The sequence below is a fragment of the Triturus cristatus genome, chromosome 6 (assembly GCF_964204655.1).
Source record: "Triturus cristatus chromosome 6, aTriCri1.1, whole genome shotgun sequence".
NCBI classification, from domain to species: Eukaryota; Metazoa; Chordata; class Amphibia; order Caudata; family Salamandridae; genus Triturus; species Triturus cristatus.
In genome coordinates this window covers 1,188,809,114-1,188,828,733 of record NC_140589.1, presented here as the reverse complement: position 1 = coordinate 1,188,828,733, position 19,620 = coordinate 1,188,809,114, and the positions used below count along the sequence as shown (strand labels likewise).

The window sequence follows — 19,620 nt, the reverse complement described above, 5'->3', positions numbered from 1 at the left end:
TTTTGTTATGTGCCAAAACACACTTTAGACTAAGGAATTTGGACCTCCACCTAATATATCCAGAAGTGCTTAACTTCATATAATCACACACTCCAAATGCAGGTAAAAGAGATGACCAAAATGGTGTTGTTTAGCATCAGGGTCCTATGCTGGATTTACCCTTTGGATGTGGGACTATCCCAGGGGGTTCAGGACTCGGTTTCTATCTCATCTGAACTATGCCAATGTATTTGTGGCAGGGTGGCAGGAAAAGCATAGGAGGGGCAGAGCTGAAAATCAGAAGTACAACAGCATATTAGCAGTGAAGCAGAAATTGAGGAAGAAGGGTAGGACAGACGAGTAGCAGCAAAGCAGGAAACTAACTGGAGGAGTGGTGGAGCCTGAAACCAGATGGAAGGCAGGAGAAGAGACAGGACAGAAGAAGGAAGTGCGGTGTCCACCCACGTTTGATCCAGGAAGGGAGCATGGCCCGAATCAAATACTTGAAAGTGGTGGAACGAGGTGAAGGCAAGGATGGAACCACCATCATTAGGAACAGGGAACAATACTATGTGAAGGGAAGAAGAGAGCATCAACCTAATGAAAACAATATAAAAAGCACAATAAGGGAACGTCCCAAAAAATAGCATGTCTTTGAATAAGGAAAACCAGACCACATGAAGACTGCATAGATAAGGTGAGAGGTCTATGCTTTCCCATAAAAGACTTCAGCCTCTTCCACCCATCTTGTACTGCACATTGTGAGCTAGACACCTTAGTCAGTGTAACTTCAACCTTTCGGAAAGTAATTCATGCTAAATATCAGGACTAGGCTTAACACTGCTCTATTATGCCTTGAAGACCACAACTGGGTTTTTGGTGGATTTTCAATGACCTTCATGCACCCCACAAGGCAGAACACTTGGTTGTGGTATTCTCTTTCGCAAGCACATGCCTCCATATTGGGCTCCCAAAATGCTTAATCAGAAAATTACTATAAATGTCAAAGCCAGATTACTGTTATATCGCAGCCAACATGGCCCCTCCATATAAGGCCCAGCAATAGCTATCCTTTTCTAGAAGACTTTTACTCAAAGCTCTCTGGGTCATTCTATTGCTGATCCATAGGGTCACAACATATCTACAATCCAAATGTAGGTTACACTGCAAAATGAGGAACCTCTGATCTATAATAGTTCTCCTTTTAATTATTCCCACTTTTAAAAGAACACAACTATGTGGGAGATAATTCTCTGTACAGATATGCAAGTTCTGGATCACACTTTTAAATAAATTAAGGACTATAATCTAGAATTTAGAAAGGCAGAAAATAGAAAGCTGCTATCCTTTCTCCCACATTATTTCACTCCACATCTCATTAAATTCTACGCTTTAACATGCGTGCCTCACGATGATTGGCACCAACTTGCGATTCATCAATAGGATCCAATTAGTCTCTACCACAGGCAACACCTCAAAAATTATTCGCTCTGCTATTCATAATAGAGTAGATGTTTCCTTGTCTATCTTGAAGGGCTTTGGGGCTTCAATTCAGTTTCTTAAAGCTTTGGAACTCCAATGAGGTCCACTTAAAAGGATACATACCAATTAATACATAAAATGCAATAGCACCATGTGAAAATACAGAATGACAAGGCGGTCCGAATACAAAACTTTTCAACATATAGCAGTATTAAAGGATAACATTTAGAATTTAGCAACCAACAATGAGGAAACACCAGTATCAAAGGATAACATTTTGAATTTAGCAGCCAACAATGTAGAAGCAGAGCATATCATGGGTTGTGGAAGTAACAGTGAGGAAGCAGCCGGGACACCATAGAACATCTTCATGGATCAAAGTTTGAAAATAGCAGCCAAAAATGAGAGAACAGGGCATATCCTGAAATGTACAAATAGCAAGCAGCAAACAACTGGATCATGTGCAAAATTACAAATTTAAGGTTAAAAATTAGATGGACAAAAAGCCTTTAGAGTAGAAGCCAGAACAATGAGAAATACATTCGAAACTAGGAGAGGATAAGACGACTACAAAGAAGGTCAACGATTCAGAAATTAAACCCCACTTGGTAATTATACAGTTAAAATATATACATAAATTCCTTTAGAAAGTTAAACAATTTTACGCACACTGCTTCATTTTTGGGATTAAAAAGAAAGTTGCGAGAAGAAACTACATCCTTAACACCATTTTGTAAAAACATTGGACTAAGCCAGTGACGGCGATGAAAGGCCAGTGCCGGAAAAACGAACAAAACATGATCCAAGTTCTGGATATTCAGTTCACAGAAATTACAATTTTTTCCATGTTTTGAATTCTGAGACCAGTGTGCTGTTAAATCATTTAAAGATAGGAGATTTAATCTAAATAAGGAGAACTAGTGTCTTGTTCCATAATCTAAGTTCCAAGTTAAATATTTCTGAGGAAGTTTCAGGGAAGTAGTCTTTGCTATTATCTTTAGTCTCTCTTTAGTATTACAGATCTCAATATCTCTATTAAAGCTGATCTTACCACTTAAGTTTTTTATAAAGGATTTGAATTCTAATAGCGGGAGGGAAATCCCGGATTCCTCCTGAACACAAAACAATTTTAGAGCCAGAGAGAAATCTCGATTTAAAGAGTATTTCTCCCCCATACTACCGAAAATTTCCTTACACATGAAACCTCTTAGTGAAAAACATTCACTATTTTTTAACTGGTATCCCCAGCATGAAACTCTGGAAATGCCTTGAATATAGGTGCTTATCAGTCCAAATTCCAATCTAATAGCAGCTGAAGAAACTAACGTATTAAAATTACACAATTTTTGTAAAATCTGGCCTTCTATCTTCTCTAAAAAACTCCATTCCTTTACAGGGATTGATTCAATAGCATAAAGTAAGGTTGATGGAATTTTTGCTTTCAACACCGTCAGTAGATGTAGAAAATGCCTTCTACCCATTGTATTGTAAAAAATGCGCAGACCAGTAGCGTGGGACATAGCTTTACTGGTGCTGTGTTCAATATGAAGTTTATTCTTCATATTGCTCGCAATTAGTTTCCCTACATATAAATATGAATCAACCACCTCCAACTTTTCCAGGCCAATATGCCAATTAAATGTACTTAATTTTTTGCTTCTGTCACTTTTCAGAATTAAAATGTTACTTTTAGAAACATTGATCTTCAAAAAATGAGCCGTTGTATACTTCTGTAGTGATGACAACTTTTTGTTTTGCCCTATAGGAATAAGATCCATCACTACAATATCGTCTGCATAAAGGAGGCATGTGAAAGGACGGCTACCTATCTTTGGAGCATCGCCCTCTCGCTGAGAAAGGCAGTCGGGTAAATCGGCTAAATATAATGAAAAAAGTATCGGGGCTAATAAACAACCTTGTTTCAAACCATTTTCTATTGGAAATACAGATGTTAATCCTTGGTTTCCTCCCATTAATACCCAAAACCAGGTTTGAGAGTGTAATGCGATGATTAAGGACAACAGAGGAGCAGGTAATCCCATATTTCGCAGTTTCCTCCAAAGAAGCAGCTGATCTACTTTATCAAAGGCCGTAGAAAAATCTATGAAGGCCATAAAAACATTTGATTTGCGAGATAGCGTATATTTCTCCTCAATTAATTTTAACATGGTAATATTATCCTGGGTGGAATGATTTTTCCTGAAGCCTGCTTGTTCTATAGGGAGGACCTTATTTTCCATGACTCATTCCATGAGATGATCGAGAATACTACTAGGAAATATTTTTCCCAATGCATCTAATAAAGCTATTTGCCTATAGTTACCCGGATAGGTTCTAGGGCCCTTTTTGTGTAGAGGGATTAAAATACTTCCAGACCACGACGGCAGTGTTTTCCCCCAAGAATAGCAAAAGTTAAACAGAGGGGCTAAAAACATAGCCCACAAAAGAGGTTCCTTTTTAATTAACGTCATCGGTATTTCATCCGGAAACATTGCTCCTGAGGATCTCATTTTTTTAAATAAAACCAACTATGTCACTCACTGAGTGTACACAGTTGGATATATGAGAAACCGAAGGGTCAGTGGCAGCAGGGAGGAAACCAGGAGAGTTAGTATTTGCTGCGTAGAGGGCTACCAAGTGGATTTTCCAATCCTCTTCTTTAACAGGAATGGGGAGAGATTTTACTCTTGTACCACAGCAGTCAGCAATTACTTCACAGAATTTTGGGGAGTTGTTTCTGGAGGCTGCCTCTTTTAACGGCACCCATGCACCATCTTCCTTAAATTGCTTCAGAGAGCGTTTTTTCCTCAGCCTTTTCCTCTTCAATAAGTTAATTAAATTACTACGTTTATTAGAAAAGTTCAGGAACTGGGCCCTCACCAATTTATTGATTTCACTATTTAGAATAAGCAATGGATTAAAATAAGATTTCTGTTTAGTTGGAACACGCGAAGAGTTACTTAATGCAGCCAAAGAACCGATATTACGGGAAAAAACTTCTAGAAGATCAATTTGAAACAAATCTTATTCGGGCATACCTAAGTAGTGCTGATCTTTTATCAGAGCTGTTAAATTTGCTTTTACTTTGACTGTTGCTTGAGTGTTCCAATAAATTCTACCATTATTTCCATTAAACCCTACATTTCTGCCTCTAAAGTTCCACGGGCCTACCTTAGCACAGGAATAGTTAAATTTAAAACAGATCAACATATGATCACTAAAATCAGATCCCAAGACTTCCATGCTTATGAGATTACAAAAGAAGTCGGAGGAGACTATTAAATAATCTATAATAGAATTCCCTGTTGGGGCCTTATGGGTATAGTTTGCAGGAATATCGTTCTCTAACCTCCCATTAGCAATTATAAGATCTAAGCTTGTCAGTCCTTCAAGTAATAAGGTGCCCCTTTTATCTGACCTGCTTTTTTTCGGAAATTGGGCCGTAGGGATTTTTAGGGCTTCATTTTTTTCAGTGTTGGAAAATACCCTGACACTATGTGCAGAGATTTTAGCATTCATATCACCTACTAGCATTATAGACTTACAATATTCCCTTTCCAGAATAGAGGAAATAAAAACAAATAGATATTTTAATAGGTGTGCATAGTATGCATCTGGAGGAAGGTATATGTTTACAATTAACAGTGTTTCTAAAGGATCTTGGGAATCCTTAAGATGTAAATTAATTTCTTGAATCAAGTTAGAGTTATGGAAAAATTATTTATAGGACCAGCTAAAATTTGTACTAAGCATAATAGCGATTACTCCTTTGGCATGTCCTCTATTCACTTGGAGTGCCGGCCGGCTCATCACTATGTAATCTTCAATGGACCAATCCACTGTGATCCAGGACTCTTGTAGGAAGATTATATCCGCGTTCAGATCCTTCAATAATAAGAATTTATTTTTATTGGAGTTAAGGCTGGCTGCGTTCCAAGATATTATGGAGATATCCATGCTAGGAGGGATTCCTGCAATTTAAATCTAGGGATTTATTTTTATTCAGAGCGCCTGCCACCCAACTCCATTTCTTATCTTCATTATTTATAGGGGGATCATACTGAGTCTTTTCTTCTACGGGAAGCGAGACCCTCCTGCATTTTTTACCAAAGGGAACCTTTAAAATGCTTTCTCTCTTCGTATGAGAAAGGCCCCTGTTAGAGACTTCAGAATATGAATTAGACTGCAGATGATTTTGAACCACTTTTTTTAAAGCTAACTCTACTTCAGGAATAAGAACATCAATGCCACAACAACGCAATTTATCGCTATGCAACATTATCAAGTGGGAGATAGCTTTAGATGTGAATGTTACTCTAGCTCCCCTAGGATGATTATACTTTTAAACCAGAACCAGAGCAAGGTCATTGCTCCGGATCATTTGAAGGCCTGGTATTTCAGCAAAACAACCTAACAAAAAAAGATCTATTCATAAATGGCTCATGATCAAAAATAAATGAAAAATCCAGGGAGTAAGGTGCAGCGGGTAGATGGTGGGTCTGACAAAATACCTCAGTGTTATTCTCAGTGGCATTGTAAATTACATTAAAATCCAAAGAGGTAGCAAACAAAGAGGCATTTTAGTTCAGGGAATTCTGAGCAATACTTATAGCACTTATAGCAGATACCGAAGGCTCTTGAGAGAAATGAGTTGGGGTACTTAGGTTCAAAAGAGGTGTACAAGGGCCCAAAACGTTGGATTCAACTACTCCATCTTCTTTCTTCAATACAATTAGGTCCTGGTGTATTGGAAAATTATAGGTTACGTTAGGGTTGAAGCGAAGCCTTTTTTCCCTTTTTTTATGAATTCTTCGTCTTTTTTCCCTTTTTTCCTTCTTCTTCTTAGTGATCCTATTAGATGTGTTCTTAGTGTCGTTTTCTTTAAGAGAGGGGCTACCAACAATTAGATCCTCCACTGAAGAACACATAGGTGGATTTACGCCTGCATTTAGAAAAATAGGTAAAACTTTACGGGAAGTGCCTAGAATACCCTTTTTTTCTTGTGCGACTGATAAAGATACTCCCTCTGGAACCACACTCTTAGGATCAAAAAGTTCTTGGAGAGTGGAGGAGAGAAGATTATCAAATATGTCTACGCTTTTGTGAAAAGTTGGCCTGGCATATGCTGTCCACCTTGCACTGGACACCTTGCACCAGTCCAATTCGACTCTTAAGATGATAGGTTAAAAGACAACCTTTAAAGAAAGTTATCCTAGTGGTAGCTGTGGAGAGCAGCCTTCAGGCCAAGTCTTGAAGGAGTGTTAAGCTTATTGTTTTACCATGGATAACCTCTTGAATGACCAAATGAAAGAGTAGTCCACACAGGTATATATTCAAAATATATGTATTTATTCTAAGAAAAATCCCACTAGTCTCTGGTGAGGCTGGAGGTAAAGATACAATTCAATAAAGCATTTATAATAACAATAAATAGCACTGGAATCACAGGGCCCCGGGGGGGGGGGACGAAACCATATATTAAAAAAAGTGGTATAAGAACCACGACAGTTCTGCAGACAGTGCCTAGGGCACTTAGGATCGCTGGCCCCTTACGAAACCACCCGAGGTAGTGAGGAAGGGGACCCACGGGAAGCGTATGCAGTGTTTAAACTACAGTCGGGATCCCTATTAAACCCTATAGGAAATGTCGTGGTTGGAAATTACAAGAATCTGGACACTTCTAGCAGGAGTTCAAGTTCAGGAGTTTAGAGTTAAGCTCTTGGAGGGCCCACACCCGCGAGAGTACTGAGGTACCACTGTTACCTGCCCCAAGGAAGCCGGGTGCATAGGTCGTTTTTGGTTTTGGGTCGATGTCTCGTTTTCAATGGAAAAACGTGAAGAACTGCTGCTGGCGTGAAGCGTCGTCGATGTCGTGCAGATTGAAGATGTAGATCTTGAAGGTAAGGACCTGAAAGTAGAGGGGACAGAGTCTGGATCACTAGCCAGTGACCAGGGAGCTCAGAAAAAAGAGCCCTTCAATGTCGGGTGCTTCCAGGTTGAAGACGGGTAGCTTGGATCAGCAGCCACGGGGTCCAGGAGGCTTCAAGGAAGGCCAGCTTCTGGAGGACAACTGTCCCACAAAGGATGAAGGCCACTGCGGTGTTAGTGTCCGGATTGGATCCACTAAGCCTTGGCAACCGCAACCCATGCAAGAAACAGAAAACGGCTACGGTGCAGACCCACAAGGTCTGAGCGAGGTCTCCAGTGAGGAGACTGTAGAGCAGGCCTGGAGCAACCAGGGGAGCCCTTTAAAGTAAAGATTGACCTCTGCTAGGGCCCACCAGTCGAGAGACAAGGGACCGCAGGAGGCAGCAATTTGGAGTGCGTAAAGATGAGCCCACGGATCGCCGGAGCAGGCTGGAGTGTCGTCCTTTGGAACAAGTAATGCTGAGAGGTTGGCTCAATGATGGGCCAAAGCACAACTTCCCCACTGGTCGGGGTCGTGTGCTGTGCAAGAGGTGGCTGGTTTCCTGGGGTATTGGGTATCTCGGCACCCACAGGGTCCACGGTGCTGAGCTTTGCTGTGCACACTCACTGGCCTCTGTGATGCTTGAAAACCTACCTCAGGATAGGCAGAAGTCTTCGATGTCCATAGGAGCAGCAGAGTTCCAACTGGGTCACTTGCAGTGTTTCAGGTGCCTGCCAAGCAGGGGGGTAACTCCTTTACCCCAAGGGAGATTTCTTCATTCAGCTGTGCGGCAGCTCGTTGAAGGTTCAAGTCTTTGAAGTCCAAGATTAATCTGAGGCTCTGGGGACCCTGCACCCACCTTTATCCAGAGATTAGGGGAGTGTCTGAATCAGAACCCACCAATGAGAGTCCAGGTGGGAAAGGGTGGCAACACCCTCTCCCCTTTGTGTGTTTTCCCGCCTGGGCAGGGGACAGGATGCCCCTGAACCGGTTCGAGGCGGTGTATGCAGAAATAGGCACTGGAGAAGCCTACGTGCAAGTTTGAAAGACATCCTATGGTGCACCCACCCAGTTCCAATCCACATAGTCTGTCTGGGGAGGTTGGAACACCTCCCTGCAACAGGATCCCTATTGTCCAGCTGCCGTGGCCGGAGTTCTGCCCAGCAACAGGCAGCCAGAGTCGTGTGGGTGGCGGGTAGCATCCATTTTGTACTACATGTGCACTTTTAAATTGGTGTCTAAAATCTGCCGCTTTTACCATATCACCCCTCTAGCAGGGGGGAAGCATGCCCTCACTCCCATGGCTGGATTGGGGGTATGATTCCACGATGTTTGACACCAAACATGACATGGTTCTGTGCAGCCACTCTCAAGTTATATGGTATGGCTGCACTACAAACAACCCAGCAATATTTTTAATGAAGGTTGCAGAGGGGCCCTACTCAGGTAGGGGTTCCCCCTCACACATATCTCAGCACCCTGCCTTGTAGGATTAGCAAGGCCTGCCTTAGGGATGACCTATGAGGATATATGTGTTGTATTTATGTGGGATACAGGATACCTATATCCCTGTAAGGGGTGCAAGCACAACCTTACCCAGACTACAGTAGTGGTCTGGTGGTGTCAGTTTGTATGGCTGTCCCAGGGGTGGCACAACAACTGCTGCAGCCCCCGGTAGGCCTCTGAGGGACCCATGCCCTGGGTACCTAGGGTACCATCTACAAGGGGCTAATAGGGTGTCCTCAGTATTCAATTGGTATGTACCTAGGGTACACACATCAGTTTAGAGAGGAAGCAGATATTCTGGGGTCCTGGATAGCAGGGCCACAGCCTGGCTAGAGTCAGAAAACAGTCAAAACATCAGCAAAAAGTTGGGGGCAACTATGCAGTCGATGCCACTCTCCTACAGCTTTCATTCAGTTTCATTTTATTTTTCCTCCTAAATAAAAGCTTACCAGCCTGCACACCAAAGTCCCGACCTTTAGCAAGATGAGGAGAGGATATTTGAAAAGGATGTGGCTGGTTAGAATTATCCTCTATAATTAAAGGGGGAGAAGGCCTCTTCATGATATTAGGCATACAAGGGGGAGTTCCCAAACTGTGGAACTCCTTCCCTCTTGAAATCCGATCCTGTACTGACCTCCTCTTGTTTAGGAAACTCCTGAAAACCTGGCTGTTTACACAGGGCTAGCTCCTGCCTCTCTGTTAATCTGTTCTCTAACGCCATGAAGCCAATCGGCGTATGTGCGCTTTATAAATCTCCACTAACAATAACAATAACATAGGGCAGTTTTACCCAGCAACCGTTTTTGCTCTGACACTAATGACTTGGTAAGGGCCAACAGAGAATCTAAAATGGAGTCTGAATTATTCACTGATTTCTCCATTAGTGCTAATATAGAGGACAGCACTCTTTCCAAACAGAGTAGTGAATCTGACATCAACATTTTTGACTCTGGATTATGAGTTAGGGGATGGAAATGCGGGGATATGTCAGGTGTAATCGAGCCCCGTGTATCAAGAATGCTTGTTCCACTAGGTGTACTACTGAACAATTGCATTTGTACTGGACAACCCTGAGAGGGAACGCAGGTATGGAAGGTCGAGGAATTAACTGGGTTAAGGTGTCTGGACGACTCTAAATTAAGTGCACAAAGCAACTTTGAGGGCTGATTTAAACTAGTATTGAAATCAGGAAGATCTGGGAGCGTAAAGTCTTCCACTATAGGATCTCCAACTTTTGGGGCTAATTGAGATACCCTTTCGGAATGAGAGACTTCATTTGCCAGAGAATGGGTAGTTAAATTTGCTAGAAAAGAGTCAGTTTCCCTAAAATCCAGGTGTTGGTTATCTTTCAACCGAGAACCATCAGTTTTGGGAAAATGATTGATGTGTACTTCTGTAAATGAATTTCCAGGTACAGCTTTAGCATCACCATGTGCTTCTGGAGTAGACTCCCCCATCCCTGCTAAATGTAGACTTATATTCTTTTTAGGGAAAAAGGAAGAAATAGAATTAAAACTTTTTAAAATATTTATTTGTAATGAATTGTTTCTTAAAGGGTTAGCTTCGTTTTTTTTACAAGCTCTTGTATATAGCACTCTACCAGAGCGCAATTTCTTTGCAGTCATTACTTGAGCCTCACAGCCACGGACCCACGGACCCACGGATCCTTGGCCAGGATAAAGGAACAACCAGAAAAATGTAGCTCCTATTTGTAAATAAACCGATGCGCCGCACATGCAACACTGGATACCGACTAAGGACACTACTAGGGTAAAGATACTGGCAACCCAAGCAATCCTGGTAGTCCTGGAGATCCTGAACAAACACAAGCTGGCCAAACGAGGCACCCAGGGATCCTCAAGACTGTGTATCTAAGCGACTCCCAGTGACCCCAGTGACTCGCAACCATCACAAGCGGGTCCCTACCAGCACCCTCCAATCCTCCGACACCACCAGGGCTCCGGAGCTCCAACCAGTCTTTCTTAGCCACAGTCGGCACTCAGAAAAAATGACCCCCTTGGAATGCAGCTCACAAGGAGGCACAGGGTGGCTTAGGAGGCACAGATAGACTACTCGCGACTCCTGCCGCACAGAAGAGCCACTCACGGCTCCCGCCGCACAGGAGAACGACTTGCAGTTCTCTGTCATACTTAATGATGTTCCTGCCGTGATTAAATGGCACTTTTTGCGGCCACACAGAAAAACCTTGAGGCCCCTGCAGGAAACCACGGCTCGCCGGAGAGATCACTGCTGCACAGTAGGATAGACTGCGGCTTTTCTTTCACCCACTATAGCATAAAGCATTAAACAGTGGGTCAGCTCACTATAGCTTAGTAAATAGCTGGTAAATAGCTGGTAATTATCAACAACAGGTCACTGGTCAACATGTCCACAGGGCCAGGTCAACAGGTCCAGAATGCAGCATCGAGGGACTCTGTGGGACTGATTTAAAAACAATGTGCTGTCTTCACGCTGCCAAAAGCTCTTCCTGCGGGGGGGTACAAGCTGCGGGATAGGACCACCTGGCTGCCACTCCTCGCCGCTAAAGGACAGTCCGCGGCAACCGCCGCACCCGGCCACTACTCGCGGTACCGGCAATAGGGGGGACACGCGGCTATTGCAGATTTCACTTGCCAGTGTTTGTCGGCGAAGAAACACGCTCTCGCGGCTCAGTCCCAGCTCGCGGCAGCTCTCCTCCGCTCCGCTGCCACTGCCGTGGCCGCTCTGCTCCGTGCACCGCTTTCGTGGCTCTCGCGGCTCAGACCCAGTACCGTGGTTCAGTCGCAGCTGGCAGCAGCAGCTCTCCTCCGCTCAGCGGCCGCTCTGCTCTGTGGTCCGTGCTCCGCTCACGTGACTCGATCAGGTCAGCTTACCACACTTTGGGGCTTCCAATGGTATTAAATCACATAAATACCAATACAAAAGCACTGAGTGGTGCCCTAAAGCTGCTGCCTTCCCTCGCTGTATAGGAAAGCCAAACCTGCCTGGAATTGGCTGCTATGTGCAACATGTTGCTTGAGCCCGGGCGGCTCTAGGGTTTTGCGAAAGGTGCACCGGGCGCTGACTTCGAGAGGCGCTGTGTTTTTAAATAAAGCAACTGCTGCCATGTTCCTTGCCTCCACCAATTTTCAGGCAGCAATTAAAATACCAAGATAACTCTGGTGATTAATGGGCCTGTTTGACAGAGATTAGAGTTTTGTCTAGCGGCAATTTTGACTTATTGAAAGTAGTGCAAGTAGGGCTAGTATGCCTGCTGCAAAGCAGGTGTACCACGCAGATTACAAAATGCATATAATGTACCTAGTTCAGTGGGTTACTGGTTGTCAGAGAGATCATTTTGTTACTTGCTGTTTATAGGTTAAAATCCTAACATAAGACAGCTATCTATTAACTGCCATCAAAGAGCTGCATGCAAACTGCAAGGTAAAGGTTAGAGAGTTATGTTTCCCCCCAGTCTTTCATTATCCTGATGTAAAAAGAGTTTGTTTGGGCAGAAAACAATTCTTATTAATAATGTGTGTGTGATGTACAGTGGTCTAACACCCTAAACTGGTATGAGTGGTGCTATAAAACAAAAGAAATGCATGTCTGGGAGAGTAGTTATGGAGATTTAAGGGGCACTGTTAAAGGGTGGTGGTGAGGGAATCCACATAGCAGAAGGTCATTGTGGGTTGCCAACAAACACTGTTGCACGGGGTGCCCCCAAAGCATAAACTTACCCTTGCGGGAGTTCTCTGTGGATTAATAGCAGCTACTTTCTGCTTTGAATCAGCCCCAGCCTGTGCAGATAAGAGCAGTGGGGCTGGGTGGGAGGGGAATTTCGACAGATGACCACGAGGGAAAATGAATTATTTAATTACACACACGTAGCAATACATTGCCTGCAGTTTCGGGTACACATTTCTAGAATGAACTCTTTTGGTATCAAGAAAATAAAGTCTGCTGCCACACAGCTGCACAATGAGGCCTGGCTATTGTATGCAGATGCATTCAAGAATCCTACGTTAATGTGTATTGCGAAACGTCCACACAAGTTCATCTTATCCCAAATGGCATCTGGAGTCCGTGGCTGCTGACACGTCCGACTACCCCGAACTTCTGTTCCTGTGTTTATTGAGACAGTTCCGACGCCCGTTTGTGACCCTTTACTTCCCACATTCGTCCTCCGCACACGCTTTCAGTGAATTTTAACCTCACTTACTTGTTTGTCTGTCTTGGCGACCTCGAGGCCCACTCCGTAGGGCTGGCTGCCCTTGTAACGTGGCGGGCAGGGCAGGCAATGGAAACCTGGATCCGTGTTTACACAGCGATGAACGCCATTCATCCTGAAGCAAGCATCTGGTACTAATGCGCACTGCGAGGAAGAATAAGCAAACAAGGTTTAGAAAGAGAAAAGGGGCTTCCTTCTGGTTGGAATACTAAAACAAATAACTTGCGCAGGGCTGGAGAAAGAATGTAGCCCGATGGAGCAAATCAAAACATTTCTCCACATACCTCATCAAGGTCCTCGCAGAATGTGCCATTTCCAATGTAGCCAACAGGGCATGACCCGCAAGACCATGAACCATCAGGGAAGCTGTTGCATTCAGCTCCAGGAAAACATGGATTAGATAAGCAACCATCTATGAGTGAAAGGAAAATTATATTCAAACTTTTTACCGGAGTCAAAATATAGTTTGGACACACAGCCATTCTACTCGGGCAGAGGTCAACATTTGTTCGCCTATTAGTACACTGTAAAGATAATTAACATACAACACTAGTCCATACAGAAATTGTAAATTATATCTTCAAACAGCTAGTGTTATTTATTCCTCACACAAGTAGGTATGACTTACAGGAACATAAAGTCAATGCCACTGAAGTGGCTATGTTTGTCTCCGCGCGAGTAAATAATTCTTACGGCATTCAGTTGTGCCTGAGACTACATGGACTAACCATTGGCAAAACCAATCGGTATGGCATTTAAAAAATAATAATTTTAAATGCAACTAAGTGCCACAAAGAGGAAAAGAAACAAAAAATGAAAATAAGCCACTACCTTAAAAACAAGCATTTGCAATGCAATCGGTCTCGCCTTTGGGACTTTGTATGTATTTAGCTATGTGGCACATTAGCATGGGTGCTGAAACATCTACTGTTCTTTAACATGGAGGGAAAGTAAGCACCAAACTGCGTGACACGCTAGGTATGGGAACGAGTGGAGCGAAATATTGCCTTTCAGCAGGAAATTTGTATAGTCCAAAGCTCTGTTTTTAATAGAAAAAACAGGGCCTTTGGTGGCCATATCACAGAAAAAAATATTATTGTCAACGGGTGCTCATGGAAGACAATTTCCATGGACTGGAATCTAGAGAATGCCAAAGTGATTCTGGTATTTTACCGACCTCTGCTGGTCGTTTTCTAACATGAAAGTTAAAGAGAGGCAGTGGCCAAATGTGAGAAAGTGCCATCTTTCTTGCATGGTATGCCCCCACTTTTTGCTGAACTGCTGAATGTACTTTGAGTGTGCCCTGGACTCCTGCCAATCAGGTGCCCAGGGCCTATGTTCCTTCCCTAAAACACACAAAACCCAAATTGGCAAACCCTGGCCACATGTCAGCCCCTGGTAAATGGTACCCTAGGTACCCAGGGCCTTGTGACCAGGGAAGGCCTCTAAGGGCTGCAGCACTCATTGTACCACCCTTAGAGGCCCTGTACCCTTACACACACACACACTGCCTTTGCAGGCTGGGTGTCTGGGTGCAAAACAAAAACAAAGTCGACATGGCACACATCCCTGTTTTCCATGCCCATCACCTACACTGCCATGGCATACATCAGCCACCCCTCTAGCTGGGTGCCTTATGCCAATGGTGTGGGCACAGGAGCAGGAGCCCTGTGCCCCTACAGAACCCAGGTCCATTCCTGAGCACTGTAAGTGCAGTGCTGCCATTTAAGAGTACATGGTACTGCGAGCTCGTCAAACACGAACTCCACAGCACCATAATGGCAACACTGAAGACTGAGAAGATTGGTATCAAACTTCTCAGCACATTAAACCCACACTGATGCCAGTGTGGGAATTAATGTACTAAGCACCCCAGAGGGCATCTTAGAGATGCCCCCTTAAACCTACAATCCACGTCTGCTCTGAGGCTGCCTAGGCTGCCACACAGCAGACATGTTGCTGGACCCCTGGGTGGGAGGGCCCCTGCTCTCCTGGGCCTGCAACAATGCACATCCTGGGCGAGGTGCTAAATTTCCTCCCCTAGGATGGGCAGGGGGAAGCTTCAAAGGCATGCCGCCTCTGTGAGCTTCCCCAGGCCACTGCAACCCCCCACTCTGGCGGGAAGCTTGGCCGGAAACCCCAAATAAGGACAGGGGATGTGCCTGCCTGCCAACCCCACACCTCAGGTGGGGGAGGCGAGGTGAAGCACATCACCGGGCTCTCGCCATCTTGAAGATGGGAAGCCCTACCCTATCAGGACTAGGCTACTGCTCCCCTCCCACAGGAGAGAGGCAGGATAGGGGGTGTACCCACCCCAGGACAGGGACCCATTGGTCGCTGCCCTTCACCTACCTGTAACGCCCCTAAATCTAGTATTTAGGGGCACCCTGACCTTTCTTCCCCAGATTACGGATTCCGAAATACAAAGAAGAGCAAGAAGAAAGAAGACATGCCCTGCAGCTGCTAAGAAGAAGAAGACACCAACTGCTTTGGCCCAAGCCCTACCGGCCTGTTGACCCTCGAACCTGCTCCTGCTCCAACCCGGCATCTCTTGTGGCCAGCAACCTCACAAACCCCAGAGGACCTGGCTACCTTTTGGCTCTAAACCCCTGGGACTCCCATGAGTAGAGGCTCTACTCAAAACCTACTTCTAATGCCTGGCAGCAGCCCGGAACGACAAACCCCGCACACTCTGCACCAGCCAAGCCTGGCCAGTGCCGGAGTGAACAAAGACCACGAGGACGACCCCACGGCGACTGTGACCCCGAGTCCGGCATCCAAGGACCTCCCTCGACACTCCTGAACAAGCCTGCAGCCTCAGAACAAGGTGCCCCCCCTACTGCGATCAACAGAGGGTAAGATTTCCCGACACCAAAAGGCACCCCTGCACGTGGCGCCCCGTGGCCACCTGTGCCCAATCCCGGGGTACCTACCTATCCTCCAACTACCCAACTTACCTCTCGAAGTGGTGGTGGCACCTGAAGAATCCTCGTCCCCGAGCTTGCAGTCTTTTTCTAAACCGGAGATTTCCCATTGAAATCAATTGAGCGCACGAAGGCTCAAAAGCACCCTGCACCCAGCCGCCCAAGTGGCCCTGGCAGTGCAACCTCTACACCTAGCTACTTCCCCACTTGCCCTGAGTAAGTGACCAGGAGCCCAGCTCCCACAGCCGCGTGGCTTGCTAGTCAGCAGCCACCAACCAAGGCCCCCCTATCCCTCATAGGATAACATTGGGCCTAACTCTCTCTGCACCCGGCCGCCCTAGAGTCACTGAGGGTGAACCAACGGTACCTACTTGACCCTGGGGGACACCTGAGTCTATGCCCAGAACCTCAACTCTGCCAGTCGAGTACTTACCTTTAAACCGATAACTCTATTTTCTTCATAGGGTAACATTGACTGGCTTTTTCCTGAAATTTCTTCTAAGTGAGGACTTTTCAAATCTCAAAATATTCACCAAAAATCAGCCGAGTAACGAAAACAAAAATACTCACCTGCTCCTAGGTGAGTTCCCAGTGCTGGATATTGGTGCCCAGCACTGCCTCTGAAAAATACTTACAACTGTACTTACCAGTAACCCAATTGTCTCCCATAGGAAACCATTGACTGTTTTTCTGTGAAATTTCTTCTGTCAATTTTTGCAATCTTTAAATATTCTTTTAAAATCATATACTATTTGAAACCGTAATTACTTACCTGTTTTGGATAAAGGTACCAGTACTGAGTCTAGGTACCCAGTACTGGATTACAAAAGTAACGAGAACATACTGTACCTGCAACTTGAATTTTCTTCCATAGGGAATCATTGACTGTTTTCTTTGAAATATTTTCTAAGTGTCAACTTTTAAAATAGCTAAATATTGTTTAAAATTCATCACAGTAATTAAGTCAACTTTCATCACTTGATTCTAAGTACTGACCCAGGACTGAATCTAGGATCCAGTCCTGGAATTCCAAAAGTAATCCTTACAGTAATCTGTTGCAAATAACTTGAAATTTCCATTGAGCTCAATGCATTGTTGTGTTTAAAATAGTGTTGCCTATTGCAACCACTTGTAACTGTTTACAAAAGTCAATTGCATATTGCAAAAGTATTTATATAAAACATCTCGTTCTGAGAAAGTATATTTTAATGCCAAGTGTTAGTTCTAAAATAAAACAAGCATATATTTTTTATATATAAACCATTGGACTAGAGTTCAGTTATTGAGTGTGTGAGACCATTTGCTGACTGAGTGTGTACAACAAATGCTTTACACTGTCCTCTGATACTGCCTTACTGCTCGACCAAGCTACCACTTTAGAGAGTAAGGTTATATCTAACTTTAGCCTCTGTCAAATCCTTGGGGACTGTGGACTCTGTACACCCTGTACCTATTAGCGAACAATATATACAGAGCCACTTTCTCACATTGGTGGATCAGCGGTGGGATACAAACTTGCATTTGTTGGACTACTCGGTTACCATCTGATCACACGACAAAACTCTTAAAATTGCCTTTAGAATTCTGATTGGTCTTTTCCAAGATTACTAAAAGTCTTGCTAGGGCCTTGCTTAATACCCATTAGAATTTTAGAAAAATAAAAGTCACTATAGTCAGGGAAGAGGATTAGAACTGTCAGGTTAGAATGACTCGAACAAACCCAGCTGTTAGTGACAATAATAACATGGACCTTGTGGAGGAGCTCGACCTCACACCTTACTTATACTTGTCTTTCAGGGAACTGAGGTCCCTATGCAAACATAAAAACTTAACAACGGGCCTGCATCCAACCAAACTAGGGCTCCAGGAGCTCTTGGCTGAGTATGCTAAGGACCACCCATCTGAACATGGTGATGGCCAGTCAGATGAGGAAGGGGAAGCAGAGGAGGTTGACAATAACCCTCCCATACTATCCCCAAGGGAGGAGAGGGCACCCATACCCTTCAATCCAAGAATTAGCATCTGGGCACCTAGAGATGAAACAGGTGACTCTGGTACCAGAGAGATCACTGGGGGACCCACCAGTGAAGAGGACAGCCTTATGAGGCTGACCAGAAGTTTAGAGCTAGAGCCCAGGCTCCTGGCTCTAGAAAAAGAAAGGAGAGAGATGGGTTTAGCACCCATCAATGGTGGCAGCAATAATAAAAATAAGGATAGGGAGGAAACTTCTGACCTTAAAATCCCCAAAGGGATTGTCCCTAAATTTGAGGAAGGTGATGATATCACCAAATGGTTCACAGCCTTTGAGAGGGCTTGTGATAGCAGAAAAGTAAAGAAACCTCTCTGGGGGGCACTCCTGTGGGAACTGTTCTCTGGCAACTGCAGAGACAGGCTTCTGACCCTCTCTGGGCCAGAAGCAGGATCTTATGACCTCATGAAGAAAGCTCTGATTGAGGGATTTGGATTCACCACTGAGGAGTATAGAATTAGATTCAGGAGGGCTCACAAAACCCAGACCCAGTCCTTGATTGATTTTGTAGACTTCTCAGTGAAGACACTGGATGGTTGGTTAGCTGGACATGGTGTGAAGGATTCTACTGGATTGTACAATTTATTCATGAAGGAACATATATTAAGTAAATGCACAAATGAAAAGTTGCATCAGCATTTGGTAGACCTAGGTCTAATTTCTCCCCAACAATTGGGAAAGAAGGCAGACCACTGGGTCAAGACTAGGGTGACAAGGACAGCCACTGGGGGTGACCAAAAGAAAGTGGTCACAAAACCTCCCCAGGGGAAAGGTGGTGAGAATCCCCAAGATAAAAAGTCTGAGTCTTCCAAAGGGCCCTAAAAATCTGTTCAGGTGGGTGGGACCCAAACTACTCCCTATGTGCCTCAACCCTATAGGGGGAAGAACTATGATCCCTTAAAGGCCTGGTGTAATAACTGTAAGACGTCAGGACACCTAACTGTAGATAAATCTTGCCCCCACAGCAAAGCCCCTAAGGCACCCAGTACAGCTACTCCTGGGGCAGCAAGTAAACAAATGGGATCAGAGGTGTACCCTGAGCAAATCTGGGAAAACACTGAAGCAAGTCTAGTCTCCTTGGGAGAAGTGGAGTTTGCCACTGTAGCTGTGTGGCCCCCCAACTTAAAGAAATACTTACAGTACCCCTGGGTGAATGGAACTAGGGTAGAAGCTCTGAGGGATACAGGTGCCAGTGTCACTATGGTGAAAGACACACTGGTTTCCCCTGAGCAATACTTGATTGGGAAGTCTTACCCAGTCACCAACGCTGACAGTGTCACCACTAGTCATCCCATGGCCATGGTGACATTAGGCTGAGGGGGGGGTGGATTACTGGCCTGAAACAGGTAGTGGTCTCTCCAAAGTTGCCAGCTGCATGTCTGCTTGGACATGATCTGGAAACCTCAGCCTGGGCTGAGGTTGAGCTAAAGGCCCATGCAGCCATGCTGGGCATCTCTGAATTGGTGTGTGTGCAAACCAGAGCACAGAGCAAGAGGAAGGGTGAAAAAGTAGGTCTGGAGCCTGAAATAATGGCCCAACCAAGCAAGAGAAAAGGTAAGAAGACTGGGGAACCAGCTTCTAC

At 44.6% G+C, this 19,620-nt stretch overlaps 1 protein-coding gene across 2 annotated transcripts in view; it reads right to left on the bottom strand.

The window, feature by feature from the left end:
* The window catches only part of THBS2 (thrombospondin 2), a 556,651-nt gene that overhangs the window by 338,706 nt on the left and 198,325 nt on the right, over positions 1–19,620 (bottom strand). For both annotated transcript variants that reach the window (XM_085612109.1, XM_085612110.1), the window contains exons 11-12: positions 13,370–13,497; positions 13,077–13,229 (exon numbers count right to left, since the gene is read on the bottom strand). In XM_085612109.1, coding sequence (XP_085468235.1) covers positions 13,077–13,229; positions 13,370–13,497 — 281 coding nt within the window. The remainder of the gene's footprint in view (positions 1–13,076; positions 13,230–13,369; positions 13,498–19,620) is intronic.